At 40.1% G+C, this 12,414-nt stretch overlaps 1 protein-coding gene across 1 annotated transcript; it reads left to right on the forward strand.

Annotated features, from left to right (window-relative positions):
- Positions 1 to 2,907: 2,907 nt before the first annotated feature.
- Positions 2,908 to 6,603, forward strand: LOC121814525 (histone-lysine N-methyltransferase NSD3-like; the record flags this gene model as incomplete). Its single annotated transcript, XM_042220752.1, is given in 9 exon segments — positions 2,908 to 3,127; positions 3,223 to 3,335; positions 3,432 to 3,578; positions 3,670 to 3,792; positions 4,306 to 4,422; positions 4,752 to 4,893; positions 5,006 to 5,112; positions 5,221 to 5,425; positions 6,338 to 6,603. Coding segments are annotated over 9 exon segments (1,440 nt in total), but the record flags the coding sequence as incomplete, so codon positions are not given.
- Positions 6,604 to 12,414: the final 5,811 nt, after the last annotated feature.

A 12,414-nucleotide genomic window follows, 5' to 3' on the forward strand; every position in this document is an offset into this window, starting at 1 on the left:
AGTAGATTTTGTGCTTTGGATCATTGTCATGTTGCATGACCCAATTTCAGCCAAGCTTTATTTATGACCTCACATTAGACCCTAGAGTACTTTGGTAAACAGAGGCTTATAGTTGATTAAGTGACTGCTAAACAAGCACCAATCATCACCATGTTTGATATAAGGTGTTTGGATTTCTCCAAACGTCCTGCTGTGTTCAGACATCTCCACTTTTTTCAACATTTTCAACTTTCTCCTAGCAGCACATACTGTTGTGAATTTTTACATCTACCATGCTAACTGAGGAATGCATCTTGTATAACTTCTTTGCCACTATCTGATCATTTTAAGAGTTACACAACTTGCCTCATTAGCCCATTTTTTCTATGCTCTTTCTATGTAACCTTCCAAGTAGTAGGAGAGCTGCTCTACCACCTGAGCTACAGCCACCCCTATACATAGAGAGTGAAAAGAGGTGAGTGAAGAAGAACAACGTACCATAGGAACCCCCCCAGCGGCCTAGGGTTGAGGGTCACCTGATCCAGTTTTAACTATATGCTTTTTCAAAAAGGGAACGTTTTAAGGCTAGTCATAAAGGCAGAGAGGGGTCTGTCTCCTGAATCCAAACTGTGATCTGGTTGCATGGAAGGAGGACCTGAACGCAGAAGGCTCTGCCTCCCATTCTACTTTTAAATATCGGAGGAACCACAAGTAAGCCTAAAAGTCTGAGAGAGAAGAGCTGTATTGAGATAATAGAGAAGCAGTAATGGTGTGTCTAAGTCTGTCCACATACTGCTTCTGCATTTTGGCAAATTTGTCATTATTCATCTAAGGTTCTGTGTACCTGATATGAAGACCCAGACTGGAGTGTTTGTAAGGGGCAGATTTAAGCCTCTCAGTTATATACATATATAAAGTCTCAATCAACCCTAATCAGGCTGGTGCCTGATAACAAGATTTAACCAACAGAGATTTCAGTGCATGATTTATACCTTTTAATCCTATTTTTAAAAAAAAACACAGAAAGTTGATTGCACGTAGAGTCTTCTGTGTCGTAGACCTCCGCTGTTGTCCAGAAACCCAGTAATGACCAGCAATACTGTTTCCTTTCTTATAATAATCCTTCTAGTCTTGATCATTTAAATCTGCCACAGAAGCTGAAACTGTTCAAGTATCTTTTGTCCAGAGCCTTAAAAAAATTAAGACCAACAATCAGCCACAATATTAAAACCACCTTCCTAATACCGTTTATGTCCCCCTAGTGCTGCCAACACTGTGTCTGACGCATCAAGGCATAGAATCCACTGAATGTTTCCTTTAGTATCGGGTACCATGACGTTAGCAGAAGAGCCTTTAAGTCCTGCAAGTTGCTGCTCAGTCAGAATGAGGATTTAGAGACTTTGGAGACCCAAGCAATATTTGTTTATTTAGCACTTTTTCCTCTCAAGAGTTACAAACTCCTTTACAAAAGCCAGTATTCATAATAAAAGGTTAAAATAAAAGACACTAAAATTAAACCGAGCAGAAGACAAAAGAAATCATCATCAATCTGTGAAGATAGTCATTCTCCATTCCTGCTAGAAAACACCATCAGAGTGAACGCCTGCAATGAAGTTATGTATCTGGTCATGCAACAGTGTTTGTTCCATGTCATCGTAACAACCACATGAATACAAAAAACACTGATAGGAGCATCACACTGTCTCTGTCAGCTATTATTCTTTCCATAGTGCATCCTAACTGCCATGTCAGTGCGCCCCAGGGTGGCTACAATGTAGCTTGCCATCACCAGTGTGTGAATGTGTGTGTGAATGGGTGGATGACTGGATGTGTAAAGTGCTTTGGGGTCCTTAAGGATTTGTAAAGCGCTATACAAATACAGGCCATTTACCATTTCTTCCCCAGGTAAACAACACACACTCACCCAGCCGTTCACATGACGTAAAGAAGACATGATTCATCAGACTAGACAACCAGTGATCCATTTTTGATGCTCACATGACCACTGCTTGTGCTTAAAGCTAGCATGAGAGTGCTGACTGTTTTATTCATCAGTCTCTCATGACCACCATTAAGAGTTTCACTTATTTGTGCTACAGTAGCTCATCCGGCAGATCAGCTACACAGGACAGCCTTTATTCCTCAGTGTTATCAGAGACAGTAATCTCAGTTGTCTGCTTGTGTTCCCATGGGCCTCTGTTGGTAAATGCTGTGTACTGGCAACGCAAAACAGGACATGCATCGCAGTTTGTCTCTTAAATCTTTGAGAGACACACAACCTATTTTTTCAGCTTCTAACACATACGTTTTAAGAATAGACTGTTAACCAGCTGCCTAATATATCCCACCCCATCATAGAGGATCTTGTAACTAGACTATTTTATTTAGCTGAGCTGTCAGTGGTTTAAACGATCTGTTTTTTACTTGCGTCTGCAGCAGGAAGAAATCTAATATGAGCCTGAGAACCGCAAACATGTCAGGGGGTTGCGTGCATGCAGATTGTTGGTCTTGGTCTGTTTAAACTCGGTGTAGCACATTGTTTTCACACCTCATGGGGAAACAGGATGTGATAATATAAATGCAGGTATTCAGGAAACACTGAGCAGTGCTTTTCACTCTCACACTGACTGTCAGTCAGGCTCAATATTTGTCTCACAGTTTAGAATCTTCTGGCAGATTAAAGGTGTGTACACAGATAATTATTAATCTGTTGATGAAGCAGCTCTGAATTTGATTTAAAAAAACAACATTTCTAGGCAGAAACAAATAAATACAGTATTTCCTCTCCAAGTCATGGTTCACCTTTTCGAGGACTCGCTGCATCGTGGATTTATCTGTAAATTTAGATTGTGGAATTTCATATCACAGGCTTCTGTGGCCTATAGGTATTTTTATTCTTATTCACTTTTGCCCTTGATTTTCTAATGATGTCCCTTGCCTGCCAGGTGGTGGCCTGCAGAGATCTGCAACCCTCGTCTGGTGCCATCAAACATTCAGAGTCTTCGGCACGATATTGGTGACTTCCCGGTTTTCTTCTTTGGTTCCCATGACTACTACTGGATCAACCAAGGCCGCGTCTTCCCATACGTGGAGAATGACAAGAACTTTGTCACAGGACAGATCAATATTAACAAAACCTTCAAGAAAGGTAACATATTCCTAAAATCCTTCCTTCTAATCTGTTGTGATTTCACTTCAAGCCAAAAGAAAAGATGATTTTCTGAGTCGCTATTCATCTTTTAGCTCTGGAAGAAGCAGCCCGGCGCTTTCAGGAGCTTAAGGCGCAGAGGGAGAGCAGGGAGGCTCTAAAACAGGACCGCAATTCTCGCAAACCACCACCCTACAAGTTCATCAAGGTGAGCAGATGGAAAGACCAAAAGGTGGTTATAAGTTTTGATCGTCAAGTCTTCAGGGTTGTTACTAATTCTGTGGCTGCTTTGTTTTCCTGTCAGTCCAACAAGCCTGTGGGGAAAGTTCAGGTGCACGTGGCCGACTTGTCAGAAATTCAGCGATGCAACTGCAAGCCAGCAGACGAGCATCCCTGCAGCCTGGAGTCCCAGTGTCTCAACCGCATGCTGCAGTACGAGTGTCACCCACAGGTCTGCGTGCATCTTTGGGTTTTTATGTCATTTGTGATTCAGGTAATAAAATCTAACTTTTAACTTTCTGTGGTTGTGCTCCTGTGATCAGGTGTGCCCTGCAGGAGACAGCTGTGAGAATCAGTGTTTCTCCAAACGGCTGTATGCAGAAACAGAAGTGATAAAGACGGAAGGGTGTGGCTGGGGCCTCAGGACAAACCAGGCACTGAAGAAGGTGGGCGCTGCACTTAAAATGCAGACCTTTCATCTAAAGAGCATCAGCACATCTGATTTGTATTTGCTACAAGCTGAAATGTTAAATAAAGCAATCTAAATTAGTTTAACAATCAAATTAAACATAGAAAAATACTGAAAAATAAAAAAAACTGAATAGATTACAATAAAAGCTCTTCTTATTAATCTTGCAAGCTGCCTACCCTGCAGAAAAGCTTTTAAACGCCCCAGTGTCTGTGATATTTGTTAACATATGTTCATTTATGCTATAAGTATCTTCTTCTGCATACAAACAAAAACATCTGAGTGCAGTAGCAGTTTCTAGATGTGTAAATTCAAAAATCTAGAAATCAGTTTCATCTGCCAGGCAAGAGTGTAAAGGTTCAGCAAATCAGTGGTTCTCATATGTGTGTTTGTTATTTGTTGTCAGTCTGCTTCCTAGCAATAAGTAATTTTTAAGTGCGTGTCTGTGTAATAACTAAAACAATATAAATGTGTTTGTTGTTTCCTGCAGGGTGACTTTGTGGCCGAGTATGTGGGAGAGGTGATAGACTCAGAAGAGTGCCAGCAGCGAATCAAACGTGCCCATGAAAATCATGTGACCAACTTCTACATGCTCACCCTCACCAAGGTAACATCTGTGACGTTTAATGGACACTCAGGATACACAATGCTAACAACAATAGATAACATACAACAAGTTGTAATATTAGTCAGATAATCCATTAGAAACGCCCCCAAAAGACTCTAACATACTTTTCAGTGATCTTAAATTGTTTTGTTTTTTTCACTTCCTCATTGATTTAATTTTTCAGTCCTTGACTGTCCCATTTATTTGTTCATCCATTCATTTCCTTGTCCGATTTGGGGTCAGTTCACATAACATCCCTGATACATAAATCGTCCACAGAAGAACATTTCCTAAACTCTGGTGTCTTAATACTCACGTCTTCCCGGTAGGATCGTGTCATCGACGCTGGCCCAAAAGGAAACTCGTCTCGGTTTATTAACCACAGCTGCAGCCCAAACTGCGAAACCCAGAAGTGGACGGTAAACGGCGACGTTCGTATTGGAATCTTTGCCCTTTGTGACATCGAGGCTGGTGAGTTAATCTGCAGCTCTGACACACATTTTCCTTCATGTATATTAAATGGACTGAGAGCAAGTTGGATGATTCCCATTTAATGTTGCTCTTCTCCCTGGTGTCCCTGCAGGCACAGAGCTGACGTTTAACTACAATCTGCACTGTGTGGGCAACAGGAGAACGTCGTGTCACTGTGGATCAGACAACTGCTCTGGATTTCTTGGGGTCCAGCCATCGGTGAGGATGTTTGTCATCCCCATTAAAATTCAGAGTACCTAAGAAGGAGCAGCCAAGTTTGGAACCTGTGTTTGATACCTCTTTCTTGTTTTATCACATTTCCTGCAGAGTGCTGCAGTGACGGAGAAAGAGGAAAAGGCCAGGAATGCAAAGATGAAGCAGAAGAAGCGGAAACTGCGGCCGGAGGGCAAACACACACACGAGTACTTTTGCTTCTGCTGAGGAAAAGGAGGAGAGCTGGTGATGTGTGACAGGAAGGAGTGCCCAAAAGCGTATCACCTGCTGTGTCTCAACCTCACCAAACCGCCATACTGTAACGACAGAAATGACTTTCTGCATGCTTTTGTTTAGTTTGTGTTGCTCCTGAAACGTTTCTGCAGGTCAGTTTCTTGCAGTTTTCCAGGGTTTTTGTTTTTTTTAATTGGCTGTCTGTACTTTCAAACCTTCTCTATAATACTAAGTTATCAGTAATGTACCGGAAATTAAAGCAGATGTATTAGGACAGGATATTAGAAGAATTTCCTGTTCTGTAAATCATCTCATTGACAGCTCAAGTTTTTGTTTGGGATCTCTTTTTGAGGTTGGAAACTCCTGTCCTCAAAAATCAGTTCACTCCACGACAGAAAATAAATCAGCACAGCAGGAAGACGACACAGGTGGTGGAAAGCACAGCATTTAAGTCACTGTTCCCATCCACCCCTGTATGCTGTCCTTATGCATCAGTTTTCCATGAGCTTTCCATTTTGGATTTGTAGCTGGGACACGGATGCAGAAGTGTCTGAAGGAGGCAGGGAGAGACATCCACTCCATTTATTTTTAAAGCTTTTGTTTTTATCAGAAATGTAATGGAGCATATAAAAATTAAGCTACTCGGTGGAGGTAGATGTTACACTGATTGGACACTTTTTACCTTTATCCGTCTGTTTTGACTTCTGTGCTGAATTAGTGTCTAGATGACGATCTCTCAGCAGTGTGACAGTTAACAGGAAGGCTCGTCCTGGGCCTATATCAAAGATCAGCACATACTCATTTGTAATCTGGTTCACATGCTTTACACCAGTTTTCCCAATCAAAGAAAACACGAAGTGTGATGATCAGAGTTGTGATTGACATGTCAAGTGGACTGCAGATGTGGTGGGCTATATGTGACATTTATTTTTAAATAATCTCCTTTTTCAGTTCTCTGACTTGATGCGTCTGTAATTAACCCATTTCCTGTCTCCAGGGCGGTGGGAATGCCCGTGGCATGACTGCAGCGTTTGCAGCAACCCGGCCTCATCTCTCTGTGACTTCTGCCCTCGCTCCTTCTGCCGGGATCATGAGGCGGGGGCGCTCACCACCTCCTCCCTGGACGACCGCCTCTGTTGTTCCAGCCACAACCCGCTCAGTCCCCTGGGGGCCAAATCCAGCTCCACCCAGCAGCGGCGCTCCGCTCAGAGTCCCGTCAGAGTCAAAGAGGAGCCGGAGTCAGGCCAGCCGGCCACGGAGTGATAAAACCCTTAATACCTCATTCCCTGCAAAGTGTGCTCCAATCCACCTCTGATCCTAAGCAGTGCACTACAACAGGGAATACAGTGCTTTTTTTCTTTTTCTTTTTTTTGACACATGCAATGGCCGCAACTCAGAGCTGAGACACGCTGACGAACACCTTGATGCTGTTTTGTGGCGACAGTAGGAGAAGGACCAGAAATCATCAGGCACCGTTTTCCCTCCTGTCTTGCCATAAAACACCACTACTTACACTCTCTGCAGCTCGCCTGCGCCCACTGGAGGGCCCAGGCCACCACCTCATTATGTTGTTTTTAAATTTTTACTGCTATTTTTTTTTCTTTCTTTCTTTTTAAAGCAGTGTAAGCGTCGTCACGTCTCCAGTTCCTGGCACTTTGAAGAACTCACTGAGTGAGGTGGAGGAAGGGGCAGAGAGGAGGAAAAGGATGTGGGAGCTGAAGCTCTCCATCACCACCAAGCTGCTCCTCTCCTTGTTTACCTGCTGTAAGCTGTGGTCTCACACACAGGGTGGCTTTAGGATGGAGACGAGCCAGCTTTTCTCGTGATCTGTCATCCTCTTTATCTGTTAGAGAAAAGGAGCGGCGGGGAAATGACCAATTTCGTGCAATTTGTTTTTTTCCAGGACCACACTACATTCCAACTTTCCTTAAACATGGTTTTAATATGCTTATGGGTATAGATAAATATAATTATATACAGTATCTATGTTTGTTAATGTTTACAGACAGATTCTCTCACTTCATCTCAGTGAGTGGTGTATTATGTTTGTTTAGGTGTTGAACATTACGCAGACCTCCTTGTGAAAATAGTCCTATTAAGGTGAAATATAATGGTATATAGTGAAATGGTATGACATTTCAGAAGTTCTTGTGATTTTCATATTGCCAGTCTCACTCGCCATTGTGTACATAATTGGCTCACAATATTGTAAAATACTAAAAAGATCAGGAGGGGCGGAGCCTCACCTCTCTGATTGTTCTTGGAAGATGGAAAAGCTTTTTTCTTTTTTCTTTTTTTTTGTAATAATAATTGAAAAAAAAAAACAAGACAGATCCTTTTTAAAAAAATTCTTTATTTAAAGCTATGTTTTAATGTTTCCTCAAATTAGTTATTTGCAAAGTAGATGAAGGGGCCCAGCTTGTGATCACTGGTGCTGTCTTAAAGAAGTGTTAATAAGCCTTAAGTTTGGGTTTTTAGCTGTAGTTACTACTGCCCAGATGCAGTCCACTTCGGTTGTTTCGGTTCGGCGTACTGTGACGGCTCTTTTGTTTTCGGGGATTTGGGGTTTTTTGCCAGACTTTTTCTGAAAAGCACTTTCACGCGGCTCATTGCTACTCACCTTAGCTAGGTCATACGTATACAGAAATGTATATTAAAAGAACATATGACAAGTGTTTCAAAATGGATACCTCTTCTTCTTGTATTATTGGAAGTTAAACTGTGTTGTAACTTTTTGCCTCTCGGTCAGAAACGTGGTGAGCGCTGGGTGTGGCTTGTTTCTTCTGAGGAAAGTGGCCTAAATGCTGTTTTTATTTTATTTTATTTTATTTTTGTTTCATATTTCTTTTATTGTTTGTTTTCTTTTACATTTTTCTTTGGCACACAAGTAGGAAAGACTGCCAACCCAGCTTCGTCCAAAAAAAAAAAAAGAAAACAAAAAAAAATGTCCTCCGTGTCCTCCAGAGACACTTCTTCATTTTCCAGCTTGAGAAAACTCTTAAGGCTGGGCTTTATATGGAGACGTAATGGTGTAACAACAGTTCAGTCCAGTATAATGTACAAACTTCTGTACAGTGTTTTTAATCGCTCATCGTCAAATCTCAAATTTTTGTATTTATTGCACCACATTTTATACCAATTTCTTTTTCAAACACCAGTGCAGTAACTTGTCTCCCTCTGTAAGGAAATAGGCTTAAAAAAACATATGGGGAGTTTTACGTAATATACCTGTATTTTCTTTCTTTTTCTTGTTTTTTTTTTTTTTTTTTTTTAAAAAGTGAAAAAGTATATCAGTCTTCCGGTAACAGCCGCTGCTCATCAGCCTGTGTCGTGACTCACTGTAATTGGTGTTTAAAAGCAGTGTGAAGCACTTCAGTATTGGAATGTAAAGTTTCTGTTTCAGAGCAGGTTTTGCAGCCCGGACTCAGGTGGTTGTCACTGAAGGAAGCTTTTCTGTGATCGCGCCTTGCTTTGTATTCTTCCTCAGTTACACTGATGTTTGTTTTGTTTTTTTGTGCCCTTAAAAGATGTATTTTCTCTTTAAAAAAAAAAAGAAAAAAAAAGTGCAACAGGGTAAAATGGTGCCAATGTTTCCAATCAATTTAGGTGATTTAGGGTCTTTTTAAACACTCAGTTGCCCGTTTATTAGATAGAACTTCAGAACTGGGATAAAACTTCGAGGAGGTTATAATGCTCATTATTTTTCTACTGATGTTGATGACGGTAGAATAAATGGAGCCTTTTTCAGACATGATATGAAACATACAGGGCTTCAAGGTGCTGACACTCAGGTGCGTTTTTTTTTTTTTTTTTTTTTTTTTTTTTTTTTTTTTTTTTTTTTTATTATTATTATTTTTTTTTTTTTTCTTGTTTACCTGAGTGTTGTTGAGGCTGACTTCAGTCTACCCACACTGGTACATCACTAAGAGAGATCTGTTTTCGCAGACGAATGTTTTTATTTTAAGTGCTAATAAAAACTGAGCCAGTGAGTTAAAATGACATTATGTTCTTTATATTGTTGTTTAAGGTATTCTTTACTGAGCTGAGGAGCATGTGCAGTCCTAATCTTTAGTGGGATTGCATGAGTCGTAAACTCGTTCAGATGTCGATGCTGATAGATTAATCGGGGGTAAATATCTGAAAGGATGATCTCTACGCCACCTCTTGCCCAGTCACCAGCTGGGATTGTATCCAACCTCTTGTTACGCTACAGCTTCTAAATGGACAGTTATATTCTCCGGCCTCTAAAACAGGGATGTCAAACTTATTATACATCAAAGGCCACATGCAGCCCACTTTGATACTTAGTAACTGTAAAAACACAGTTAAAAGTCCAAAAGTTTATCCCCTTAATATTTCCAAAGCTGGACAGATTGGAGACTTTGTCAGGCCAGTTCTGGCCCCCGGCCGGGCCTTTTGTTTGACACCCTGCTCTAAAAAATTTGCCACCTCTAAAAACAAAAGCTGAGCATTATAGCTTTCTTTAAAATTTTATTTCAGGCCTGATAGCAGTGTGGGTTGTTGTTGGTTTTACCTAATAAACTGGCAGCTGGCTGTAAATCATGACAGAGAAAGAATAAAAGCCTCCGAATGCAGAAAAATAAGACGTACTAGACGTGTTTTAGTTGTTTGAAAATACTCACCGTTCATTGACAAATTATGTTAATATGCACAAGTCCGGTTTCTGTGCGCTACAGGATTTCAGTTTAAGTGTGAGGCCTTGAACGACCTCTGGACACTGATTCTCACTGATTCTCGCTTGTGGCACACAACACAAGACCTGATTAGTTTAGGCAAAGTTTGAGGCAGGACACCTGATGCCTACTCACTCGCTGTGATAATCACCTGACTTTTTTAATGTCCGACAACAGATATTTGTGAAAACGGGGACGTTAAAGTCAGATTTAATTCGACCACGGGGAAATGAACTTTTTGGGGTCAGACTTCTGTTTTAATTGACTGATGTGCATTCAGAAATGCATAGAAAAGCTTGAACTATGAACTTTTTGCCCCCTTCAAGTTAAAGTCTCTCACTCTTCTGCATTCGGCAGTTTCTTTCCTATAATTCCTGTTGTTTTGTGCCTTTCAGGAAGCCTTTTTTAAGATGGGATTCCTGGAGGCGAAAAAAAGGGGATAGTTGTATTTGTTTTGTTTTTAATGCAATTAAGCACTTCTAGTTTTTCTTTTCTTTTTACAACTGTATTCCTTGATAATCAAGTAGGTCCATGACTAAAGCACCTATTTGTGTACTCCAAAAGGTCTGTGCGTCTAAACTTTAGTGTCTTTCTTTCTTTCTTTCTTTTTTTTAATTTATTGATGTACTGTTTGTTTGCTTAGGTTTGGGTTTTTTTGAGCACAGGTTTCGTACGTGTATGATTATCGAACCGTAGGCATCCCTGACTCGTGTTATCTGCTTAAACAAAAGCGATCATTTATGATGATAAAACTTGTCTTAAAGCTTCTGTTTTTTTTCTGTTGCTTAGCTGAACTGCATGCTTCCAGACCACGACTTATTGCCAATGTTTTTTTGTTTGGTTGGTTTTTTTGGGTTTTTTTATTGTATTGCACAGAGATTCTGCAAAACCGAACAGCCTTTATTTTCCTTCGCACCTGCAGATTGCATGATCGCGCTCATTTTTTTGTGCCAGTTTGTCCTCTCCCGGCCCTCCTGCCTGACAAAGAAGCAGTATTATTTAAGTGTCCATCTGAGTTACTTCAGAAACTGTCTGGTGTGTATGTTTTGGTTTGAAGAGACAGCATGTTTGCTCTCATTTAAGTGGCCCTTAAATACGCCTAAGGAGGATTTGATTTTGTTTTCCACCCCCTGTCTCTGTGTCAAAGGGCATGTTTCAGTTCACTGTGATGTCTTTTGTGTTTTGTGCAATGTTGCCGACTGTCATTTTGGGTTGTTTTTTTTTAAATTAACATGCTGTCAAATAGTGTTGGAATAAATAAATAAATTCACCTTCATAAGCACTCATGATCTCTTTTTACTTGTAGTAAAATTGCTTACAGTAACTCTAACTGGGGTCATATCTATCTCTCTTGGTGTTGCTTCAATTAAAAAGTGGATGAACACAAAATACCATGTTAATTACTGTTCAACCTGTGTTACTGCATACTACATTATTGTTGAAGAACTTGTAAATAGTTTGCATTGAACTTGCATAGGATCTTGTTACTGTGGCGTGCTCTTTTTGCCTGTAAAATTCTGCTTCTAAATGTGTGTGACTGTTGAGACGACACTCTTTTTGTACATGACTGTCTTTTTATTTGAGGATATTGATTCTGTCCTTTTTCATTCGAAAGTTGAGTTTGAAGAGTTCAGACATGCCTGAAGTTTGACTTTAATAAAGCTGTACTCTGTCTCAGTGAAACACTCCCACTGTGTGTGGCTTCTTTTTTTTTTTAAATTGTTTGGTGAGAACAAAGTGAACCAGAGCAAAATGCATCCAGGGGCAAATTCTTACCACTCTGCAGTGGAGTTATTATACAGTCGTGGCAAAGAGAAAATAGATCATGCCATTAACCTTCTAAGACCCAAACTTTCATGGCATGCATTTTAAATTTTTCTTTGCTATTTGAGCTGATTGGTACCTGATGAATGTAAAAACAAAGAATTACCAGATTTATTTTTATTTTTTTTACTGAATTTTGTTCCTTAAAAATGAGATCCACATATGAGGACATTTAAATTTTGATAGAACAGTGGCAGCATAATGTCCTTGTACGTGGATATCAGGCCTTGTAGAGGAAAATTAAGTATTTTGGTCTAGACATCCTAAGATGTGATGTCCACATATGTGAACTCCAGGTCCTAGGAGGTTAATGTCAAAAACTAAAATCCAAAAGTAGCGTGTGATTGTAGAACTGCCTTTAGCAAGTGTGAAATAACTTAAAGTCTCAATCAACCCTAATCAGGCTGGTGCCTGATAACAAGATTTAACCAAAGTCATAAAGACCAAAAATTCATGACATTTCCTTAGCATTTTTATTTTGTTTTGTTTCCCAAAATTCTATTTTTTATATTTATTTCAGTTAATAAAAACATTTTTAGTTTACACCTAGTATTAC

This window comes from Haplochromis burtoni, unplaced genomic scaffold, assembly GCF_018398535.1.
Source record: "Haplochromis burtoni strain Fernald_Lab_line unplaced genomic scaffold, NCSU_Asbu1 Contig_54, whole genome shotgun sequence".
Lineage (NCBI taxonomy): Eukaryota > Metazoa > Chordata > Actinopteri > Cichliformes > Cichlidae > Haplochromis > Haplochromis burtoni.